This window comes from Saccopteryx bilineata, chromosome 4 (assembly GCF_036850765.1).
Source record: "Saccopteryx bilineata isolate mSacBil1 chromosome 4, mSacBil1_pri_phased_curated, whole genome shotgun sequence".
NCBI classification, from domain to species: domain Eukaryota; kingdom Metazoa; phylum Chordata; class Mammalia; order Chiroptera; family Emballonuridae; genus Saccopteryx; species Saccopteryx bilineata.
This window is the reverse complement of record NC_089493.1, coordinates 266,172,389-266,197,704: the sequence shown is the minus strand read 5'-3', so window position 1 is coordinate 266,197,704 and position 25,316 is coordinate 266,172,389. Positions and strand designations below refer to the sequence as shown.

The 25,316-nt window shown below is 41.1% G+C and overlaps 1 protein-coding gene across 2 annotated transcripts in view; it reads left to right on the top strand.

The window, feature by feature from the left end:
* The window catches only part of BAZ1B (bromodomain adjacent to zinc finger domain 1B), a 101,562-nt gene that overhangs the window by 35,994 nt on the left and 40,252 nt on the right, over positions 1–25,316 (top strand). For both annotated transcript variants that reach the window (XM_066274555.1, XM_066274556.1), the window contains exons 7-9: positions 8,768–10,469; positions 16,636–16,774; positions 18,250–18,383. In XM_066274555.1, the coding sequence (XP_066130652.1) occupies positions 8,768–10,469; positions 16,636–16,774; positions 18,250–18,383 (1,975 nt within the window). The remainder of the gene's footprint in view (positions 1–8,767; positions 10,470–16,635; positions 16,775–18,249; positions 18,384–25,316) is intronic.

Below are 25,316 nucleotides of genomic sequence, written 5' to 3'. Positions count from 1 at the left end.
TCCTAAAGGCAAGAGGTTAAATATTTTGTCTTCTCCGTTTTTTGTAGAATTTAATGTTCTACTAGGCTGCTGAACTATTGCTCAGAGAGATGTGGCTTGGAGCGAGGAGGCAAATTCCAAGTAATTTTTAGGAAAGGAATGCTGGGGAGAGTTTAGGTGGGAGAGGAAAATTATTTAGAGGTACAGAATTTTGGAATACCATCTGGGAAGGGTAGAGTGTGATAGTAAGAGTGTGTTTGTGATCTTGTAAGTATACTCTAGAACTCTGATGGCGAACCTTTTTATAAAAACCGTGTGGTGGGTGGTAGTGGAGCAACCACACGGCACCGGGATTGGCCCACCATGAAAGCTGGAATGCCTACTAGTGGGCGGGAGGTACCAGGTTGACCAGCACTGCAAAAGTGGGTGGTTTTTATAAAAAGGTTTGCCATCACAGCTCTAGAATATAGATTATTCAAGAACAAGAATGCTCTTATGTTTTGTGATGTCTACAATAAGTATAATAGGTATGTGGCTAGAGAATTCATATCTTTTTTGTGTGTCTTGTGTGTGACAGACAGAAATAGGGTCAGATAGGGACAGACAGACAGGAAGGAGAGAGATGAGAAGCATCAATTCTTTGTTGCGGCTCTTTAAATTGTTCATTATTGCTTTCTCATATGTGCCTTGACTGGGGGCTCCAGCAGAGCAAGTGACCCCTTGCTCAAGCCAATGACTTTGGGCTCAAGCCAGCGACCATTGGGACATGTCTATGATCCCACACTCAAGCCAGTGACCCCACACTCAAGCTGATGAGCCCACTCTCAAGCTGACGTCCTTAGGGTTTTGAACCTGGGTCCTCTGCATCCCAGTCTGACACTATCCACTGCACCACTGCCTGATCAGGCTGTTGTATTCTTAGTGAGTTATATCAGAAGGCACATGATATAATTGTCTCATTACTACTGACATAATTGCGTATTTTATTATTTATTTATTTAAAAATGTTTTTTAGAGAGACTGGAATGGGAGAGAGATGAGAAGCATCAACTTGTAATTGTGGCACCTTAGTTGTTCATTGATTGCTTCTCATATGTGTCTTGATGGGGACTCCAGTTGAGCCAGTGACTCGTATTCAAGCCAGTGACCTTTGAGCTCAAGTCAGCAACCGTGGGATCATGTCAGTGAGCCCACGCTTGCTTAAGCCAGTGACCTTGGGGGGTTTGAACCTGGTACCTTGACGTCATAGGTCATTGCTGTATCCGCTGCACCACCACGAGTTAGGCTGTTTGTTTATTTTAATTTTTATTTACTGGTTTTAGAGAGAGGAAACAGGGAAAGAGAGGGAGAGAAACACTGATTTGTTACTCCACTTATTAATCCATTCATTGGTTGATTCTTGTATGTGTCCTGATGGGGAATCGAACCTACAACTGTGGCATATCAGGACTATGTTCTAGCTAGCCAGGGATTAATTATTATATATTTTAAAGAATATTTCTTGGCCCTGGCCGGTTGGCTCAGCGGTAGAGCGTCGGCCTGGCGTGCGGGGGGCCTGGGTTCAATTCCCGGCCAGGGCACATAGGAGAAGCGCCCACTTGCTTCTCCACGCCCCCCTCCTCCCTCTCTGTCTCTCTCTTCCCCTCCCACAGCCAAGGCTCCATTGGAGCAAAGATGGTCCTGGCGCTGGGGATGGCTCATTGGCCTCTGCCCCAGGCGCTAGAGTGGCTCTGGTTGCTGCAGAGCGACACCCCAGAGGGGCAGAGCATCGCCCCCTGGTGGGCAGAGCTTTGTGCCGGGTGGTTCCCGGTCGGGCGCATGTGGGAGTCTGTCTGACTGTCTCTTCCCGTTTCCAGCTTCAGGAAAGAGAAAAAAAAAAAAAAAAGAATATTTCTTCCCTAATAACTAATGTTTCAACTAACTGTTCATAGCCCTAAGATTTTTCTTTAAATTTTGGCTTTTGAGGTTTGGTTTTTTAAATTTTTATTTTTATAGAGACAGAGAGTCAGAGAGAGGGATAGATAGGGACAGTCAAACAGGAATGGAGAGAGATGGTGGGCAGAGCTTTGTGCCGGGTGGTTCCCGGTCGGGCGCATGCGGGAGTCTGTCTGACTGTCTCTCCCCGTTTCCAGCTTCAGGAAAAAAAAAAAATAATAATAATATTTCTTCCCTAATAACTAATGTTTCAACTAACTGTTCATAGCCCTAAGATTTTTTTTTAAATTTTGGCTTTTGAGGTTTGGTTTTTTAAATTTTTATTTTTATAGAGACAGAGAGTCAGAGAGAGGGATAGATAGGGACAGTCAAACAGGAATGGAGAGAGATGAGAAGCATCAATTATCAGATTTTCGTTGCGACACCTTAGTTGTTCATTGATTGCTTTCTCATATGTGCCTTACCATGGGCCTTCAGCAGACCGAGTAACGCCTTGCTCAAGCCAGCGACCTTGGGTCCAAGCTGGTGAGCTTTGCTCGAACCAGATGAGCCCGCACTCAAGCTGATGACCCTTGGGGTCTCAAACCTGGGTCCTCTGCAACCCAGTCCGACGCCCTGTCCACTGTGCCACTGCCTGGTTAGGTGGCTTTTGAGGTTTGTTTATGAGTTGGAGACTAGAGCAGAAGTACTTTAACAAATAAATTATATTAATTTTTAGAACACTTAAAATATATATTTTATAGTAACACATTTTACAGATATGCTTATAAAGCATATCTAGAGATTGAGATACGTGTTGCCTTGAAACACCTAACATGGTTCCTTGGGTGAATGAGAGGAGTGAAATTAAGAATCAAAATATAGATTGCCAAAATTTTCTAGTCTTTGGTTCTTGCTGCTTACTATTAAATTAAATTTAGCATCTGAGTTAGTTATAAAGATTTTTTATTTCTATTTTATTAATTTTCTTATTTGTGGTAGTGGTTTCCAGGTGACAAGGAACAAGTATAGAATTATATATACATAACTATTTTCCTTACAGCTTCTCATGTTGTTGAGACAAATATTTTTTCCTGTCTAGCAATTAGGAATGTCCTTTGCCAAAACTATAGTACTGCTAATTCAGATGTCCATTTGTTTCTCCCTTCCTATATACTACTCATAGGTAAATAGGAGATAGGGGAGACCATTAGCACATAAGTGGTTTTATACTTTTTCAGATCCCCCTGAGTCCAGCCATGCTGGCTCCCATTTGGCTGTGACTGCCCAGCCTGCCCTATGCTGAGATGATCCAGTTACTGAAGGATGTTTACTCGGGGAGCTGGCCTGTTGGGAGGGGGTTGGGTGAGTTAATTTTTTTCATTTTTTAAAATTTATTTTTTAATTTTATTTTTTACAGGAGCAGAGAGAGTCAGAGAGAGGGATAGATAGGAACGGAGAGAGATGAGAAGCATCAATCATCAGTTTTTCGTTGCAACACCTTAGTTGTTCATTGACTGCTTTCTCTATGTGCCTTGACTGCAGGCCTTCAGGAGACCAATTAATCCCTTGCTAGAACCAGTGACCTTGGGTCCAAGCTGGTGAGCTTTTTTTGCTCAAGCCAGATGAGCCCACGCTCAAGCTGGCGACCTCGAGTTCTTCCGTATCCTAGTCTGACGCTCTATCCACCACACCACCACCTGGTCAGGCAATTTCTTTCATTTTTAAGAGAAAAAAAAAATTGTATAGTGTGGCTTGGCAAAATTACACACTTTATAAATAAAAATGGGTAATTGGACCCATTCATGGTTAAGCCATCTCATCTTTTTCTTGCATTATTTCTGCATAATATAATGCTTCTAAGTCGAGGAAATGTAAAGAAATTTATGCTAAGTTTGACTTAAAACATTTTTAAATTTGACTTTTTAAATAGAAATATAACCAGTAAGTTAAGAAGTAGCCCAATTATAATAGACCCTATTAAAAAATATCTATTTAAAATAGTAAAAGTGAAACATAGTCTCATATTAGTTTCCTTTTTAGTGATCCTGATCATTAGAAAATGTGGCAATCTATTTTGTACTCTGAAAGTTTTCAAGGCTAGTTGAAGAGGATGGTTAGCTCTTGAGAGGCACATACAGGGCTTGCCTGTAATTTTTAAAAGGCACATTGGCCTTTAAAGTTCTAGAACTTTGCCAGAACAAGGATTTGTTAAGTATATGGTCACTTATTCATTGCAGACCATATTTATACCTCTTGTGCTTTCTTGGTTCTTCTGTGAGTTTCTCTCTCTCTCTCTCTCTCTCTCTCTCTCTCTGTATATATATATATACATATATATATGTATATATATATATATTTTTTAATTCATTTGAGAGAGAGAGAGAGAGAGAGAAGGAGGAACATCGATCTGTTCCTATATGTGCCCTGTCTGGAATCGAACTGGCAACTTCTGCACCTTGGGACAATGCTCTAACCAACTGAGCTATCTGACTAGGGCTCTCTGGTTATGTATTTTTTTTTAATTTAAATTTTTAATTTTTTGTGTTGATATGGTTTCAAGTGTCCAATAAAACACTCTCTACACATTGCATCTTGTCGTCCCCCCCCCCCCCATGGCCCATGCAAAGTCTCTCTTCATCCCCATTTTGTCCCCTTTCGTCTACTTTCACTCTCCCTTTCTCTCTGGCTATTGCTACCCTGTTGTCTGTGATATATATATATATATGGTTTTGGCTAATTCATTCACCTTCTTTGTTCTCATCCCCTCTTCCCCCTTTTCCTCTGACGGTTGTCTATCTGTTCCCTATGATCCTGCCTCTGTTTCTATTTTGTTCCTCAATTTCTTTGATTATATTCTTTTTTTTTTTCTTGTCAGAGAGACAGAGTCAGAGAGAGGGACAGATAGGGACAGACAGACAGGAAGGGAGAGAGATGAGAAACATCAATTCTTTGTTGCGGTTCCTTAGTTGTTCATTGATTGATTTCTCATATGTGCCTTGATGGGGGGTCTACAGCAGACTGACCCCTTGCTCAAGCCAGCAACTTTGGGCTCAAGCTGGTGAGCCTTGCTCAAACCCGATGAGCCCGTGCTCAAATTGGCAACCTTGAGGTCTCAAACCTGGGTCCTCCACATCCCAGTCCGACGCTCTATCCACTGCGCCACCGCCTGGTCAGTCTAATTAAACTAATTCTGTATGATAGGGATAAGATAGAAGTTGAGAAGACAGGAGCAGATGTGTTTATTATTAGAAAGTAGGAAAGTGAATGAACTAAGGGAATATATTATGATTACTTGGTGGCATTCAGGACTCATTGAAGGTACTTCATTATGACTTGAAATAATACCATACACTGTCAATGTATCTTTTTTTTTTTTTTTTTTTTTTTTTTTTCCATTTTTCTGAAGCTGGAAACGGGGTGAGACAGTCAGACAGACTCCCGCATGCGCCCGACCGGGATCCACCCGGCACGCCCACCAGGGGCGACGCTCTGCCCACCAGGGGGCGATGCTCTGCCCATCCTGGGCGTCGCCATATTGCGACCAGAGCCACTCTAGCGCCTGAGGCAGAGGCCACAGAGCCATCCCCAGCGCCCGGGCCATCTCTGCTCCAGTGGAGCCTTGGCTGCGGGAGGGGAAGAGAGAGACAGAGAGGAAAGCGCGGCGGAGGGGTGGAGAAGCAAATGGGCGCTTCTCCTGTGTGCCCTGGCCGGGAATCGAACCCGGGTCCTCCGCACGCTAGGCCGACGCTCTACCGCTGAGCCAACCGGCCAGGGCCTCTCAATGTATCTTTTATTCTAGTCGTATTTAAGCTGACTGTGTGCAGGCCAGGAGTGACTAGATATAATAGAGCAAAGGGCACAAGGGAACTGGAGTTTTATGCAAGATTGACTGTTGATTAACTGTGGAATTTAATCTGGGTTAGGATAGAAAGTGTAAGCATGGTGAAAGTGATAAAATTAACAGATTTAAGATACTGGTCAGATTGAAGAATTACAGAGTTAGAGTACTAGAGAGTGAATTAGATGTGAGAGGATGATCAAAGAGAGCATTATGAAATTGAGACTTTAGAGCAGGGGTCCCCAAACTGCGGCCCCCTGAGGCCATTTATCCGGCCCCTGCCGCACTTCTGGAAGGGGGCACCTCTTTCATTGGTGGTCAGTGAGAGGAGCACATTGACCACCTCATTAGCCAAAAGGAGGCCCATAGTTCCCATTGAAATACTGGTCAGTTTGTTGATTTAAATTTACTTGTTCTTTATTTTAAATATTGTATTTGTCCCCCCCCCTTTTTTTTTTTTTACTTTAAAATAAGATATGTGCAGTGTACATAGGGATTTGTTCATAGTTTTTTTTTTATTTTTTTTATTTTTTTTTATTTTTTCATTTTTTCATTTTTCTGAAGCTGGAAACGGGGAGAGACAGTCAGACAGACTCCCGCATGCGCCCGACCGGGATCCACCCGGCACGCCCACCAGGGGGCGATGCTCTGCCCATCCTGGGCGTCGCCATATTGCGACCAGAGCCACTCTAGCGCCTGAGGCAGAGGCCACAGAGCCATCCCCAGCGCCCGGGCCATCTCTGCTCCAGTGGAGCCTTGGCTGCGGGAGGGGAAGAGAGAGACAGAGAGGAAAGCGCGGCGGAGGGGTGGAGAAGCAAATGGGCGCTTCTCCTGTGTGCCCTGGCCGGGAATCGAACCCGGGTCCTCCGCACGCTAGGCCGACGCTCTACCGCTGAGCCAACCGGCCAGGGCCTCTCAATGTATCTTTTATTCTAGTCGTATTTAAGCTGACTGTGTGCAGGCCAGGAGTGACTAGATATAATAGAGCAAAGGGCACAAGGGAACTGGAGTTTTATGCAAGATTGACTGTTGATTAACTGTGGAATTTAATCTGGGTTAGGATAGAAAGTGTAAGCATGGTGAAAGTGATAAAATTAACAGATTTAAGATACTGGTCAGATTGAAGAATTACAGAGTTAGAGTACTAGAGAGTGAATTAGATGTGAGAGGATGATCAAAGAGAGCATTATGAAATTGAGACTTTAGAGCAGGGGTCCCCAAACTGCGGCCCCCTGAGGCCATTTATCCGGCCCCTGCCGCACTTCTGGAAGGGGGCACCTCTTTCATTGGTGGTCAGTGAGAGGAGCACATTGACCACCTCATTAGCCAAAAGGAGGCCCATAGTTCCCATTGAAATACTGGTCAGTTTGTTGATTTAAATTTACTTGTTCTTTATTTTAAATATTGTATTTGTCCCCCCCCCTTTTTTTTTTTTTACTTTAAAATAAGATATGTGCAGTGTACATAGGGATTTGTTCATAGTTTTTTTTTTAGTTTTTTTATTTTTTTTTATTTTTTCATTTTTTCATTTTTCTGAAGCTGGAAACGGGGAGAGACAGTCAGACAGACTCCCGCATGCGCCCGACCGGGATCCACCCGGCACGCCCACCAGGGGGCGATGCTCTGCCCATCCTGGGCGTCGCCATATTGCGACCAGAGCCACTCTAGCGCCTGAGGCAGAGGCCACAGAGCCATCCCCAGCGCCCGGGCCATCTCTGCTCCAATGGAGCCTTGGCTGCGGGAGGGGAAGAGAGAGACAGAGAGGAAAGCGTGGCGGAGGGGTGGAGAAGCAAATGGGCGCTTCTCCTGTGTGCCCTGGCCAGGAATCGAACCCGGGTCCTCCGCACGCTAGGCCGACGCTCTACCGCTGAGCCAACCGGCCAGGGCCCATAGTTTTTTTTTATAGTCCGGCCCTCCAACGGTCTGAGGGACAGTAAACTGGCCCCCTGTGTAAAAAGTTTGGGGACCCCTGCTTTAGAGGGCTCATAGTTACTAATATATATATGGGAATGAGTTCTTTCGGTGTGGGGAGAAGTCAAAGGGGAGTTTGAGGACTTATAAGGCTAGAGTCTCAAGGGTACTTTATTTGTGAGCAGTATCTTTGTTATTAGTATATTCACTGATACTTTTAATATGCTTCTGAATTGAGACAAAAATACTTAAAAGGTAAACTTTAAATGTAAAACTTAAGAGCGTAGACTATTCCCAATTGGAACAAAGGCTTAAGCAGGGGTCCCCAAACTACGGCCCGAGGGCCACATGTGGCCCCCTGAGGCCATCTATCCGGCCCCGCCACACTTCCGAAGGGGCACCTCTTTCATTGGTGGTCAGTGAGAGGAGCCTAGTTCCTATTGAAATACTGGTCAGTTTGTTGATTTAAATTTACTTGGTCTTTATTTTAAATATTGTATTTGTTCCCGTTTTGGTTTTTTTTTTTTTTTTTTTTTTACTTTAAAATAAGATATGTGCAGTGTGCATAGGGATTTATTCATAGTTGTTTTTTTTTATAGTCCGGCTCTCCAACGGTCTGAGGGACAGTGAACTGGCCCCTTGTGTAAAAAGTTTGGGGACCCCTGGCTTAAAGAATAAAAACTCAGTCCTATCTTAATAGCAATACTTTTAAAATTTTTAACATGTTGCCATTATCTAGATCAGATGTCCTCAATCTGTGATCCATGGATGGACTCTGAAATTGTTTGCATAATTTTTGAATTTTTGGGGGGGGGGTTTCCACAGTTTCTTAAAGTATTTAAGAGCTGCTAATCTGTATATAAACAGAAAACTACTTGCACAACAAAAATGCCTAATATTGGAGTATAGCTTTTGAGGCCTGGGTATCAAGAAAATTTTGTGCTGATATGGCTTAAACATCAGCTAACTTCCTTTTGTTGATTTTTCAGGGACATAGTATCTGTGAAGAGAAAGGAATTTATAGTTTTACCTAATAGTGGAAAGAGAGCCTTTAGGATACTTAAATACTGCTTCTTTAAGTCAGTGTTTAAAATTAATTTTGCTCCTATTCTTAAATTCTAGTATATGACTCTCAACCCTTCTACTAAGAGGAAGAATACTGGATCCCCAGACCGGAAGCCCTCAAAGAAATCCAAGACCGACAACTCTTCTCTGAATTCACCACTAAATCCTAAGTTATGGTGTCACGTACACTTGAAGAAATCCTTGAATGGTTCACCACTCAAGGTGAAGAACTCAAAGAATTCCAAATCTCCAGAAGAGCATCTGGAAGAAGTGATGAAGATGATGTCAACCAACAAGCTACATACTAACTTTCACATTCCTAAAAAAGGTCCACCTGCCAAGAAACCAGGGAAGCACAATGACAAGCCTGTGAAAGCAAAGGGCAGAAGCAAAGGCATTCTGAATGGACAGAAATCCACAGGGAATTCCAGATCTCCAAAAAAGGGCCTGAAGACTCCTAAAACTAAAATGAAGCAGATGACTTTGTTGGATATGGCCAAAGGCACTCAGAAGATGACACGAGCCCCACGGAATTCTGGGGGAACACCCCGGTCCTCCAGTAAACCTCATAAACATTTGCCTCCTGCTGCCCTACACCTTATTGCCTACTACAAAGAAAACAAAGACAGGGAAGACAAGAAGAGTGCCCTGTCCTGTGTTATCTCTAAAACAGCTCGTCTTCTCTCTACAGAAGATAGAGCTCGTCTTCCAGAAGAATTGAGAAGTATTGTTCAAAAACGCTTTGAGCTTCTAGAGCACAAAAAAAGGTGGGCCTCTATGTCTGAAGAGCAACGCAAAGAATACTTGAAAAAGAAACGAGCGGAGCTGAGAGAAAAGCTGAAGGAGAAAGCCAAAGAGCGGAGGGAGAAAGAAATGCTTGAGAAACTAGAAAAACAGAAGCGATACGAGGACCAAGAGTTAACTGGAAAAAACCTTCCAGCATTTAGATTGGTGGATACACCTGAAGGGCTACCCAATACACTCTTTGGGGATGTTGCCATGGTGGTGGAGTTTCTGAGCTGTTATTCTGGGCTACTCTTACCAGATGCTCAGTATCCTATTACTGCTGTGTCCCTCATGGAAGCCTTGAGTGCAGAAAAGGGTGGTTTTTTATACCTGAATAGAGTATTGGTCATCCTTTTACAGACTTTATTACAAGATGAAATAGCAGAAGACTATGGTGAATTGGGAATGAAACTGTCGGAAATCCCTCTGACTCTGCATTCTGTTTCAGAGCTGGTGCGGCTCTGCTTGCGCAAATCTGATGTTCAGGAGGAAAGTGAGGGCTCAGAAACAGATGACAATAAAGATTCAGCACCATTTGAGGACAATGAGGTACAAGATGAGTTCTTAGAAAAGCTGGAAACCTCTGAATTTTTTGAGCTAACATCAGAAGAGAAGCTACAGATCTTGACAGCACTCTGTCACCGGATTCTTATGACATATTCAGTGCAAGACCACATGGAAACCAGACAGCAGATGTCTGCAGAGTTGTGGAAGGAACGGCTTGCTGTATTAAAGGAAGAAAACGATAAGAAGAGAGCAGAGAAACAGAAACGGAAAGAAATGGAAGCCAGAAATAAAGAAAATGGAAAAGAAGAGAATGAGTTAGGCAAAACTGATAGGAAAAAAGAAGTTGTGAAGTTTGAGCCCCAGGTAGATATGGAAGCTGAAGACATGATTAGTACTGTGAAGAGCAGGCGGCTGCTTGCCATTCAGGCTAAGAAGGAGCGGGAAATCCAGGAGAGAGAGATGAAAGGTAAAATCTTGTATTGAGAGAAAAGGGGAAGCTTTTTAGAAGATAGTACAGGTAAGGAAAATACTGAGGTAATGGTAGAGTCTCTGTGATACCTAGTTATTTTTCTATGTAATAACCTAGACCCTACTATGTATGTAATCTAGCTGAAGTGTTAAGCTTGGCATTCTGCAGTTAATGATAGTTTGACTTATATTGATGTGATGTGATATTGACATCTTTTCTGGGTTTTCTGTTTTGGACCAATTCCATAAGTAGGTATAGTGAAAATAACATATGACTTGGGAATTGCTAATATGGGTTCAAACTTGTACCTCAGACTTAGGTATATTTCTTTTGGCAGGTTGCTTATCCATGCCTTTGTTTCCTTATGTGCTTGTAAAGATTGTAATAATTGAATGACAAGGTATTTGAAGCCTCTGCACAGTTGCCAAGTGAGATCTTAATCTTTCCCTTATTAAGATACAAGAACATAAAAATTTTGGGCTTTGATGGCACCATCAAATCTGAACTTTTAAATAAACAGCTTTATTGCCTGACTTGCAGTGCTGCAATAGATAGAGAGTGTTGACCTGGAACACTGAGGTTCAGGTTTGAAACTCTGGGCTGACCCTGTCAAGGCTCATGACAAGCAATCAATGAACAACTGAAGTGAAGCAACTATGAGTTGACACTTCTCATTTCACCCCCCCTTCTCTCTCTGTAAAATCAATTAAAAATAATAATACAATAAATATATAATAAACAGCTTTATTAAGAAATAATTAGCCTGACCAGGCAGTGGCACAATGGATAGAGTGTCATCCTGGGATGGTGAGGAACCAGTTCTGAGACCCCGAGGTTGCTGCTGGCTTGAGCACAGGCTCACCAGCTTGAGCGTGGGGTTGCCAGCTTGAACATGGGATCATAGACATGACCACATGGTCACTGACTTGAGCCCAAAGGTTGTTGGCTTGAAGCCCAAGGTTACTGGCTTGAGCAGTGAGTCACTGGCTTAGCTTGAGCCCCCCCAGTCAATGCAAATATGAGAAAAACCAATCCCTGAAAAACTAAGGTGCCACAACTATGAGGATCAGCTCTTCTCATCTTTCTCCCTTCCTGTCTCTCTCTCTCCCTCTCTCAAGCTTAAAAAATAATAAAGAATTCATATACCATGCATTTCTTCCATTGATAGTATACAATTCAGTGTTTTTAAATACATTCACAGATATATTCAACCTTTACCACAGTTTTAGAACGTTTTCATCACAAAATGGAAGCCCCATACCTATAGCTATTATCATCCACCTACCCATCTTCACAACCCACTTGACTACTGGCTCTAGATTTGCCTGCCCTTGATGTAACATATAAATGGAATCATGTAATAAGTATGTGATCTTTTGTGACTGGCTTCTTTCACTTAGCATAATGTTGTCAAAGTTCATCCATACTATAGCATGTTTCAGTATTAATAGTCCTTTTAATAGACTAGTCTTCCATTGATTGGATATGTGACATTTTATCAGTTGATGGACATTTGGTTTGTTTTACCTTTTTGGCTATTATGAATAATGTTGTAAGCATTGGTGTACAAGTTTTTGTGTGTATATATATATTTAAATTCTCATTTCTATGCCTAAAAATGTAATATCTGGGTCTATGGTAACTTCATTTAACCATATGAGTGACTGCCAGACTTTTTTAAAGTGGTTGCACAATTTTACTTTGCTACAAGCATTGTATGAGGGTTCTGATTTTTCCACTTGTCTGCATCCTCACCAACACTTATATACAATAATTTGTAGATTATAACTATGCTAGTGGTTGTAAATTGGTATCTTATTATGGTTTTGATACGCATTTCCTGATGACTAATGATGCCAAACATGTTTTGTTCATTTTTAAATTAGATTATTTCTTTTTTATTTTTGGAATGTAACAGTTCTTTTTATATTCTAGATACAAATCCTTTATCAGATATGTGATCTGAAATATTTTCATCTCTTTTCTACATTGTCCTTTTTTCCTTTTTATTTGTATTTTTCTTAAGTGGGAAGCAGGGAGGCAGAGAGAGACTCCCACATGGTAGTTTCTCTGAGGGATCCACCCAGCATGCCCACTAGGGGGAGATGCTCTGCCAGCTGGGGTCATTGCTCCAATGCATCCGGAGCCATTTTAGCACCTGAGATGAGGCCATGGTACTATCCTCAGCACCTAGGCCATCTTGCTCCAGTGGAGCCTTGGCTGTGGGAGGGAAAGAGAAATAGGGAGAAGGGAAGGTGAGAAGGGTGGAGAAGCAGATGGTCGCTTCTCCTTTGTGCCCTACCAGAAATCGAACCCGGAACATCCACATGCCAGGCTGACACTCTACCACTGAGCCAATCAACCAGGGCCTATACATTGTCCTTTTACTTTTTTTTTTTTTTTTTTTTTTTTTTTTTTTTGAGAGAGAGAGAGAGAGAGAGGAGGGAGGAAGATAAGAAGCATCAACTTGTAGTTACAGCACTTCGTTGTTCATTGGTTGCTTCTCATATATGCCTTAACCTGGGGGGATCCAGCCTAGACAGTGACCTTTGTTTAAGCCAGCGACCATGGAATCATTTTTGATGATCCCACACTGAAGCTGACGACCTTGGGTTTTCAAACCTGGGACCTCAGTGTCCCAGGTCAGTGGTCTACTGTGCCACCACTGGTCAGGTGCTTTTTACTTTCTTGATATGGTCCACTGAGGCACAGACTTTAAAATTTTTGATGAAGTCCATTATTTTTTTTCCTTTGTTTGTGGTTTTGGTGTCTTACCTAAAGAGTCAATTGCTGAATCTAAGGTCATGAATATTTATTTACCCCTCTGTTTTCTTCTAAAAGTTTTAGAGTTCTAGCTCTTACATTTAGGTCTTTGGTTCATTTTGAATTAATTTTTGTGTATTCCCATATCATTTGTTGAAAAAGTTTATTATTCTTTTCCCTTTGAATGATCTTGGCACCCTTGTCAAAAATCATTTTACTATAGATGTATCGATTTATTTCTGGACTCTGAATTTTATTCCATTGATTTATATGTCTGTCCTTATACTTATATTAATTACAGTGGCTTTGTAATAATTTTTGCAGTGGGGAAGTGTGAATTATCTAATTTGTTCTTTTTGAAGATTGTTATAGCTGTTCTGGGCTCCTTGCAATTCCACAGTAATTTTAAAATCAGCCTGTTATTTCTACAAAGAAGTCCTTTAGGATTCTGATTGATATTGCTTTGAATCTATTATAGATCAGTTTTAGGATCTGTAGATTAAAACTATAGAGCTAATTTATTGGTATCATAATGGTATTTTGCTTTCTGACCCTTAAATACGAGATATTTTTCATTTACTTAGGTTTTTTTTATTTGTTTCAGTGTTGTGTAGTTTCAGTATAAATTTTGTACTAGGTTACATTTATTCCAAATTATCATCAGTACCCAGGTTCTGCTTTGCTTTTCTCATTCTCTATTTGTATCTTCCTTCTTGTATTAATGAGAAATCTGGCACTTACCAGTATCAATATGTTTTCTTTCTTTCTTTTCCTTTTTATTGAATTTAATATGGCAACACTGGTCAACAGAACTATACAGGTTTCAGCTGCACAACTCCACAACACACCATCTGTGTGTGTTCACCACCCCAAGCAAGTCCCCCTCCATCACCCATCATCATCCATATACCCCCTCCACCTCCCATAACCCCAGCAGTCATAGTACTGTTGTCTACTGTCCATGCCTTTTTTCTTTTTTTTCTCCTTATTTGCTCAATCCCTTTACAACCCCACCTAAACTCCCAACCTCCCCCAACAGCTGTCAGCCTGCTATCAATATCTACTATTTTTATCTCTATCAATATCTACTTATCTCTTACATTGTACAGAAAATTTGTTTCAGAATTGTTGTTACAATAAACTAAATTTATTAGTTGTTTTGTCTTTAAGATAATGATTTTGATCACTGATACAATTTTAAACCTTATGAAAGATGCCAGTGTATGAAATGACAATGGGAAAAACTATTTGTCATAAATGCTAATGAATGGGTAGGTAGACACTTAGAAATAGTCTTAAATTATGTGTGAGAGATTTTAGTTAAGTCAAACAACTTTGTTTATTCTTTCATTAGAAAAATTTATTTTAAAACAGATTTAGGTTATACTACTTAAGGCCATTGAAATGCTTTATATATATAGTATATTCTCACTCTGTATGTATATGTATGTACTTTCCAATTTGAAAGACAGTATAATTGCATTTCATATAAAAACAGCATATGGATGAACTTTATATTGCATTTTAGTGTGTTTTACCTGAAACAATGATTTTTTGAGTTTCTAAAATGTTAATCTGTGTTATATTTATCTTAACCTAGGAGAAAGGCTAGGAAGATGACATTCTATTGTTGATATAGAGAAACAAAGGACAAAGAATGTTAATATTTTGCCAAGGCCAGTAGTTGAATTGTAGAATTCAGGTTTTTCAATATTTAGTTCAGTGTTGTAACTGCTGAAATTAAATTTGGTTGTCTTTTGAAAACTTGCCCTAGATTGTTTTTTGTTTGTTTGTAGCTGCAGGAGGAGTTTTTCCTTTATTGTGATTTGGCCATTACTCTTTTGTATTTTTCTGAAGTGAAAAGCGGGAAAGCAGAGAGACAGACTCCCATATGCACCCAAGCAGGATCCACCTGGCATGCCCACTAGGGGGCAATGCTCTGTCCATCTGGGGTGTTGCTCCATTGCAACCGGAGCCATTCTAGCGCCTAAAGTGGAGGCCATGGAGACATCCCTAGTGCCCAGGCCAACTTTGCTCCAATGGAGCCTTGGCTGTGGGAGGGGAAAAGAGAGAGAGAGAGGAAGGAAAGGGGGAAGGGTAGAGAAGCAGATGAATGCTTCTCCTGTGTGCCCTGGCCGGGAATTGAACCTGGGAATCGAATCCATACACCAGGCCGACACTCTACCACTGAGTCAGCTGGCCAGGGCTTGGCCATTACTCTTTATCATTTAGCTTTGTGTATTGATCTCCTCTATATTCATTGTTGCAAACATGGCTCCATTCAGGCTAAAAAACTATATTAAAGGCAACATGCCATGTTGGTTTTAAATAAGTGAGATTTGTCTTACCTTTTTAAAAGTAATATTAGATAGATGCATATTTTATATTCTCACATATTGTAGATTTTGTCACCATTAGAGGATCAGGTTTAAAAATTCTGGCATTATGAAGAGCAGTGCTTTGTACTTACAGTATCAATATATGTGATAGTATGGAAAAACTTACAAGGCAAGATAACCAGGCTTCTTCCTTTTTTTTTTTTAGGCTTCTTTTGTTATGGGAAATTTCCGTCTGTATAGAATAAACCCATATAATGAATGATCAGAAATAAATTGATTAAAACTTTTTTTGCGTATGTTCTTAACAGTGCTAACTCAAAAAATACTGTTCAGTATGCAGTAACTGTTATTTTCTACTAGTGCTTTCCTACCTTTGCTTTCTTTTTCTCCCTTTCTTTTAGTTTTTCCATTGATTTGAGGGGAGGGGGAAGAAAAGAGAGAAGCATCAACTTGGTTTTCCACTTAGTTTCATTTAGTTGTACACTCACTGATTGCTTCTCGTACGTGCCCTGACTGGGGATCAAACCTGGAACCTCAGCATGCCAAGATGATGCCCTATCTATGGAGCAACCTTGCCATGGCTATGCCGTTGCTTTCTTATTTCTTTATTCTTGTCACCAAGACTAATAAGTTTAATATATCAAATTCTTTAAGGCTGAAATTTGTTTTACTTTGAAATACCTATTCTAGTTTTATTTATCCGAATCATTTTGAAGATCCTATGACTGTCATAAAATATTTTAATTCCATTTAAGGACTATTTTAAGGTTACATTTTAAATTATTAATAAATCAATTTAATTATTAAAATTAAGTTAAATTTTGGGAGAGAAGATTTTATGTTGATGGCTAAGACATTACCAAAATTCAAAGCACATAGGAGGACCAGATAGAAATTGCTGCCATGTCATTTCTTAAAACAGGTTAGATTTAGGAGCTGGAAACTAAACCTTGATGAAAATGTACTTTATGCCAGGGACTTTTCACTCCAGATGTTACTTAATTTTTAAGAGTGGAATTTACTAGAAAAAAAATCTAGTTGATTCTTTTTGTCTTTAACAGTGAAACTAGAACGTGAAGCTGAAGAAGAACGAATACGAAAACACAAAGCAGCTGCTGAGAAGGCATTCCAGGAGGGAATTGCCAAGGCAAAACTAGTTTTGCGTAGGACTCCTATTGGTACAGATCGAAACCATAATAGGTAACTTTATTTTTTTTTAGATTTTATTTATTGATTTTAGGGAAAGGAGAGAGAGAAAGGTGGAGGATTGGGAAGCATCAACTGGTTGTTGTTTCTCATATGTGCCTTGACCACACAAACCCAGGGTTTTGAACCAGCGACCTCAGGGTTTCAGGTTGATGCTTTATCCACTGTGCCACCACAGGTCAGGCATAAGTAACTTTTTCTTTTAAGTGAGAGGAGAGGAGATAGTGAGATCGACTCTCACATGCGCCCCCACTGGAATCCACTCGGCAACCCGCACTTGGGCTGATGCTGAATCAACCGAGCTAATTTTAGCACCTGAGGCTGACACATTAGGACCACTGAGCTGTCCTCAGCACCGGGGGCTGATGCTTGAACCAAGTGAGCTACTGGCTGTGGGAAGGGAAGAAGGAGAGGAGAGGGAGAGGGAGGGAGAGAAGCAGATGGTCATTTCTCTTGGGTGCCCTGACTGGGATGTCCATATGTCAGGCCAGTGTTCTCTTCACCGAGTCAACTGGCCAGGACAAAATATTTAGTATTTTTATTTATTTTGAAAATTTTTATTTTAATTTTATTTTAGAGAAGAGAGAGAGTGAGAGGTAGAGAGAGAGAGAGAGAAGTGGATACGAGCAGGAAGTATCAGCTCCCATATGTGCCTTAACTGGGCAAGCCCAGGGTTTTGAACCAGTGACTCTAGTGTTCCAGATCGACGCTTGATCCACTGCACCACCACAGGTCAGGCCAGGGCGAAATTTTTAAACTTAATTTTTTGTCATCTTGTAGAGCCTTTGTAGTTTCACTAGTTATGAAACTGCCTTTGCTGGATAGCTCAGGTGGTTAGAGCATCATCCCAAACCACAGAGGTTGCCAGTTTGATCCCCCGTCAGAGCACATACAGGAATAGATCAGTATTCCTGTCTTTCTTGCTCACTTTCTCTCTCTTGCCCTGCCTCCCTTCCCTCCCTTCCTCTCTCCTTCTTCTCTCTCTCTCTCTCTCTCTTAAAAAAAAACAAAAACAAAACACAAAACTGTCTAAAGTGTTTAAGTAGATAAGCTTCCTTGTTTCCTTGTCATGGATTTTGGAAACAGAATTGCTGTTCACACATTCATTGAATACTTACTTTGCCAAATGCTAGGGTTTTGAAGTTAAATAAAGAATTGACCCTGTTCTTAAGATACTACATATGTGGAGCTTAAATTGTGATGATAGATGAAATGTGAACCAAATAGAGGTCTTTAAAAATTGTATGCATTTTAAATGAGTACATTGTATAGAATCTAAAGAATTATTAGAAGTATAAAACTACAGAGGTTAGACAAGTCTCAAATTCTAAAAAATTTTGGCATTTGATTTACTTTATAATTTGTTTATATCTGAATGTTTAGTAATGTTCTGTAATCATCTTCCCCAACAATAAAGTCACATCTCATGATGTATAATTATTTTATTAATATGTGGTTGTGATTTGTAGATACTGGCTCTTCTCAGATGAAGTTCCAGGATTGTTCATCGAAAAAGGCTGGGTACATGACAGCATTGACTACCGATTCAACCGTCACCGCAAAGACCGTGCTGACTTTCCTGATGAGGATTACTGTCCCCGTAGTACGTATATCTATTAGTTATTTTACCTTCCTCAAGTAGGGGTAAATATTAAGGACTGTCTGTCCTCCTGTCACCTTTTCCATTTGTAAAATTTCTTTATTGCCTTCTTAGGTAGGTGTATTTGAGTGAGGTGGGAGGATGTGAAATGCACAGAAAGAAGGGAGGAAACTAACATGTGATTACCAACTTCGCAGGCATTGTGTGACAAGATACAGAGTTTGAAAATTATTCGTATAAAGTCTGTGTGAGTATAATAACATCTTGTTTAAGTATTAGATTTTATATGATTAGTTTTCAAACTTTGTTCTTTGCAATTCTTTTTGTAGGTACCTCAAGGGTTAGGATTGAGGTAAAGAGGCTAAGAAGGCAATTATATGTTTTCCTTTTCCACTTTTATTTACTCAGTATTTGTGAATAATCTTTTTCCTGGCTACCAGTTTTTCATATGCTGTGATTCAAGATAGCTAACAAAACAAATAAGGTTCTAAATATCATTTAACTAAAATTCTCATGAGAAACAACAACTATTCAACTAAAAATAAGTGACTGAGAAAGGGTCATAAAAGTGGAGTGATAATGTTTTTTTCTTCATCTGGGATCTGGTTACATGGATATGTTCAGTTGACAAAATAAATACAGAAGTGTACTTTTCTAAATATATATAGTATATATAATTTTTTGTTTCTTAGTCTCATGCCTGATTTTTATTCTGGAATGTAGTTTTTTTGTTTAAAAAAAATTTTTTTTAAATTTTATTTATTCATTTTTAGAGAGGAGAGAGAAAGGGAGAGATAGAGAGGGAGAGAGAGAGGAGAGAAAGAGAGAGAAGGTGGGGAGGAGCTGGAAGCATCAACTCCCATATGTGCCTTGACCAGGCAAGCCCAGGGTTTCAAACTGGCGACCTCAGCATTTCCAGGTCGACGCTTTATCCACTGCGCCACCACAGGTCAGGCTGTAAAGCTCTTTTAAAGTTATAGTTGACATACGTTATGTTAGTTGCACAACATAATGAGATTTCATAGTTAAATACCTTACAAAGTGATCAACACAGAAAGTCCACTATCCATCTGTCACTGTCAAATTATTGTGTTATTATTGACTTTGTTCTCAATGCACTTTACATCCCCATGACTTATGTTACAGCTCTAAGTTTGTACCTTCACCTTTTTGCCCATGCCGCAACTGCTTAATCTGCTAGATACTATCAATTTTTCTGTATCTATGAATCTGTTCATTTGTTTCATTTTTTTAGATTCCATACATAAGTGAAATGATGCAGTGTTTGTCTTTCTCTGACTTATTTCACTTAGCACAGTACCCTCTAGGTCTATCTACATACATTGTCACAAATGGCAAGATTTAATTCTTTTTAATGGCTGAGTAATGTTCAGGTGTGTATATCCATTTCTTTATTCATCTACTGATGAACACCTATGTTGCTTCCATATCGTGACTATTATAAATAATGTGGCAGTGAATATAGGGGTGCGTATATCTTTTTATTTTTTTTTTTAATTCAGTGAGAGGAGGAGAGGTGCAGAGACAGACTCCCGCATGCACCCTGACTGTGATCCACCCAGCAAGCCCACTAGGGGATGATGCTTTGCCCATCTGGGGCATTGTTCTGTTGCTCAGCAGCTGAGCTTTTCTCAGCACCTGAGGCAGAGGCCCTGGAGCCATCTTGGTGGCTGGGGCCAACTCGCTCCAGTTGAGCCAGAGCCATCACTGCAGGAGGCGAAGAGAGAGAGAGAGAGAGAAGTGGGAGAGGGAGGGATGGAGAAGCAGATGGATGCTTCTCCTTTGTGCTCTGAACTGGACATCCACACACCAGGCTGATGCTCTACCACTGAGCCAACCAGCCAGGGCCATATATCTTTTCAAATTAGTGTTTTGTTTCCTTTAGATAAACTCCCAGAAATGGAATTATTGGGTCTTTCTTTGTCTCTTGTTATAAACTTTGTTTTAAAGTCTGTTTTGTCTGATACAAGTATTGCTTCCCTGGCTTTTTTTCCTTCCCATTTTCATGAAATATCTTTTCCATCCCTTTATTTTCAGTCTATATGTGTCTTTTAATCTGGAATGTCATGTAGGCAGCATACATAAAGGTTTTGTTTTTTTAATCCATTAAGTCACCCTGTGTTTTTCTAGTGGAGCACTTCATCAGTTTACATTTAACTAATTATTGATAGATGTGTACTTATGGCAATTATAATTGTTTTCATACTACATTGTAAGTGGTTGGTCTACTATCTTTACTATGTTTGCCTTTACTTAAAAGTGAGATTTCTTTTTCTTTCACATTTTCTTTTGTATTTTTCTGAAGCTGGAAACGGAGAGACAGTCAGACTCCCACATGCGCCCGACCGGGATCCGCCCGGCATGCCCACCAGGGGGTGACGCTCTGCCCACCAGGGGGCAATGCTCTGCCCCTCCAGGGCGTCGATCTGTTGAGACCAGAGCCACTCTATCGCCTGGGGCAGAGGCCAAGGAGCCATCCCCAGCGCCCGGGCCATCATTGCTCCAATGGAGCCTTGGCTGCGGGAGGGGAAGAGAGAGAGAGAGGAAGGAGAGGGGGAGGGGTGGAGAAGCAGATGGGCGCTTCTCCTGTGTGCCCTGGCCGGGAACCGAACCCGGGACTTCTGCACGCCAGGCCGATGCTCTACCACTGAGCCAATCGGCCAGGGCTCTTTCACATTTTCTTTTTCTTTTTTTTAAATTTTATTTATTTATTTATTCATTTTTAGAGAGGAGAGGGAGAGACAGAGAGAGAGAGAGAGAGAGAGAGAAGGGGGGGAGGAGCTGGAAGCATCAACTCCCATATGTGCCTTGACAAGGCAAGCCCAGGGTTTCGAACCGGCGACCTCAGCACTTCCAGGTCAACGCTTTATCCACTGCGCCACCACAGGTCAGGCCACATTTTCTTATTTCTAGTTTTGACCTTTTCCGCTTAAAGAATTCCCTTTAACATTTTTTGGAATGCTGGTTTACTGGTGATCAACTCCTTTAGCTTTTGTTTTCTGGGAAAATCTTGATCTCTTTTTGAATTCTGGGTAAAGTATTCTTGATTGTAGGTTTTCCTCTCATCATGTTGAATATATTGTGGTACTCCCTTCAGGTCTGCAGTTTCTGGTTTTTTGGTTTTGTTTTGTTTGTTTTTTGGGTGAGAGGAGAGGAGATAGTGAGGCAGACTTTAGCATGCGCCACCCAGCTGACCCCACCTGGGGCTGATGCTCCTATCATATTTTTAGTGCCTGAGGCTGATGTGCTCCAAGGGAGCTATCCTCAGTGCCTGGGGCCATGCTCAAACCATTTGAGCCCCTGGCACGGGAGGGGAAGAGGAAGAGAAGGGGGGAGATAAAGAGGGAATAAGAGCAGATGGTCACTTCTCTTGTATGCCTTGACTGGGAATTGAACCTGGGACGTCCACATATGGAGCTGATGCTCTATTTACTGAACCATCAGGCAGGGCATACAAATTCTGTTGAAAAGCCAACTCACAGTCTTATGGTCATTTTCTTGTATGTAACAAATTGTTTTCTCTTCTTGCTTTTATGATTCTCTCTTTTAACGTTTAACAGTTTAATTATAATGTGGCTTGGTGTAGGTCTCTTTGGATTCATCTTGTTTGGGGCTCTGTGCTTCTTGAACTTGGATATCTATTCCCTTTACCAGGTTAGGGAAGTTTTCAGCCATTATTTTTTGAAATAAGTTTTTCGTTTCTTTTTCTCTTCTCTTTCAGGGACCCTTATTATTTGAATGTGAGTATACTTGATGTTGTCCCAGAGGACCTTTTCTTATGTTATCTTCATTCTTTTTTATTTTTCGTTTTGATCTTCCATTGGCTATTTTCCACGATCATGTCTTCCTGATTGCTGATCCATGCTTTTTTTTTTTTCCTGAAGCTGGAAACGGGGAGACAGTCAGACAGACTCCCGCATGCGCCTGACCGGGATCCACCCAGCACGCCCACCAGGGGCGATGCTCTGCCCACCAGGTGGCGATGCTCTGCCCCTCTGGGGCAGAGGCCAAGGAGCCATCCCCAGCACCCGGGCCATCTTTGCTCCAATGGAGCCTTGGCTGCAGGAGGGGAAGAGAGAGACAGAGAGGAAGGAGGGGGGGGTGGAGAAGCAAATGGGCACTTCTCCTATGTGCCCTGGCCAGGAATCAAACCCGGGTCCCCCGCATGCCAGGCCGACGCTCTACCGCCGAGCCAACCGGCCAGGGCCGATCCATTCTTTTGTGTCATCTGATTTTCTGCTGATTTCCTCCAGTGTATTTATGATATTGGTTGTTAAATTCTTCAGTTCTGATAGGTCCTTTTTTTATTATTATTTTTAATCTCTTTGTTGAAGTTCTCATTGAGTTTATCCACTTGTTCAGGGAATTCAATGAGCATCTTTATGACTATTTGAACTCTTTATCTAGTAGACAGCTTACTTCATTTTCATTTAGTTTTTTTCTGGGGCTTGGTCCTGTTTTGTTTTTTTTTAGAACATATTTTTTTCTCTCATTTTACCTGTTTGTTTCTGTGTATTAGGTAGGTAGACTAAATCTCCTAGTCTTGAAAAAGTGGCCTTATTTAGAAGGTGTCCTATGGGGCCCAGTGGTAGAATTCCTCTTGTTGCCAGAGCCAGGTGCTCTGCAGGTGTTTCCTGGGCGGACTAATGTGGCTTCCTGTTGTATCTGGACTACAGCTTCTATGGACACACTGTCAGGTGAATCTGGTCCTTGGCCTGCTGGCTGTGAGGGTGGAACACCACTGTTGTGGGCTCACTGGTGTGCAGGACAGGCTTTTGGCATTGCTGGTTGCGAGGCTCAGCCACACTGTTGCAGACACACTGGTGTCTAAGGCTGCCCACTGGGTGTGGCAGAACAAGAGTCACTTTGGAGCGTGCTAGCCTGGGTGTGTCCTCAGGGAAATGCTAGAGTGGGGTACAGTATTAGCAAGCTTAATGGAGAGTGTCAGAAATGGTGCCTGCCAGAGTCAGACCAGCTAGATTAAAGAAAGAGGAGAGGGGGAAAAAAAAAAAAGGAGGAGAGAAAAAAATGGCACATGCCAACACCTCTCAGGAGAAAGTTCCTTGTCTCTCCAGCACACTCCCTAAAATTAGTCAATGTATCACCTTCACATATAACCTCTGTAATTTTCAAATTGCTGCCTCTGTCCCAGGACTCAGAAAGAACACAACCTGGGTTTCCTATACCCCTTTGGCTCTTTGAGACATTAGCTCACTGGTTTTCAATGCCAAATGTTACAGTTACTCCTCTTCCTGGTGCAGGTCTCCCAGGCTAGGTCTTCAGGGACGACCTCCATAGTTGTGATATCCGTCCAACTTGTGGGTCACTGCGCTGGAAGTGTGGGGTAGGGTAGGTCCTGACTAGACTTAGCCTTGACTGCTCCTACCCATTTCAATGTGTTTTTTTTTTTTTATAGCTGTAGTTGTAGAAAATCTGTTCTGCTAGTAGTCAGGTTGTTATTAGAAATAGTTGTTCTAAATGCAGTTGTAGTTCTGGTGTCAATGAGAGGAGGTAAGCTTAGGATCTTCCTACTTCGCCATCTTTAACTTGAAGACAGGAGACTTGTTCTTGAATGCCAGTTTAGCTTGTCTGCAAAATGCCATTCCTCATGATTGATGCACGCCCCCCAAAGATATGTGTCTCAAGATGAGATCACTGAGTCACACTATATTTTTTTTCTTGGAAAAATAAATTGTATATATATATTGAAGTGTATAAATGTGTATGTATATATTTGAAGGGGGAATATACAGTTGACCCTGGAACAAACAATACAAAATACAAAAATTTTTTTATTGATGTAAATTTATTGTGTTTACATAGATTCAAGTGTTCCACTGAATATATCCCCCCCCAAAACTGTGTTCCCCTCAACATCCCCCTTGCCTTCCTTCCCCCATTGCCCTCCCCCCTTCCCTCCAGGATTTGCTTTTCTGTTCTCTATAATGCTGTGTTATGTATATATAATTTCACCAATCTCTTTTCCTTCTCTGAACCCATCCTCTCATCCCCTTTCCCTCTGTCCGCATTCCCCTTGGTCCTTTGATCCCTCCTCTGCCTCTATTCCGTTCCTCAGTTCACATTGTTCATTGGATTTCTCAAATGAGTGAGGTCATATGGTATTTTTCTTTCTCTGCCTGGCTTATTTCACTTAACATAATAGTTTCCAGGTCCATCCATGTCGCAAAAGGTAAGATTTTCTTCTTTTAATGGCCCCATAGTATTCCATTGTGTATATATAACACTGCTTTTTAATCCACTGGTCCACTGACGGACACTTGGGCTGTTTCCAGATCTTGGCTATTGTAAACAATGCTGCCATGAACATGGGGGTGCATTTCTTCTTTTGAATCAGTGATTAGGATATATTCCTAAAAGTGGGATGGCTAGGTCAAAAGGCAGTTCTATTTTTAATTTTTTGAGGAATCTCCATACTGTTTTCCACAGTGGCTGCACCAATCTGCTTTCCCACCAGCAGTGCATGAGGGTTCTGTTTTCTCCACATCCTCACCAGCATTTATTTTGTATTGTTTTGTTAATGAGCGCCATTCTGACAGTTGTGAGGTGATATGTCATTGTGGTTTTAATTTGCATTTCTCTAATGATTAGTGATGTTGAACATTTTTTCATATGCCTGATAGCCATCTGTATGTCCTCTTTGGAGAAGTGTCTATTCATGCCTTTTGCCCATTTTGATTGGATTATTTATCTTCCTGTTGAGTTTTACAAATTCTTTATAAATTTTGGTTACTAACTCCTTAACAGATGTATTGTCGAATATGTTCTCCCATTGTGTAGTTTGTCTTTTTATTCTGTTCTTACTGTCTTTGGCTGTACAAAAGCTTTTTAGTTTGATATAGCCCCATTTGTTCATCCTGTCTTTTTCCACTTGCCTGTGGAGATAAATCCACAAAT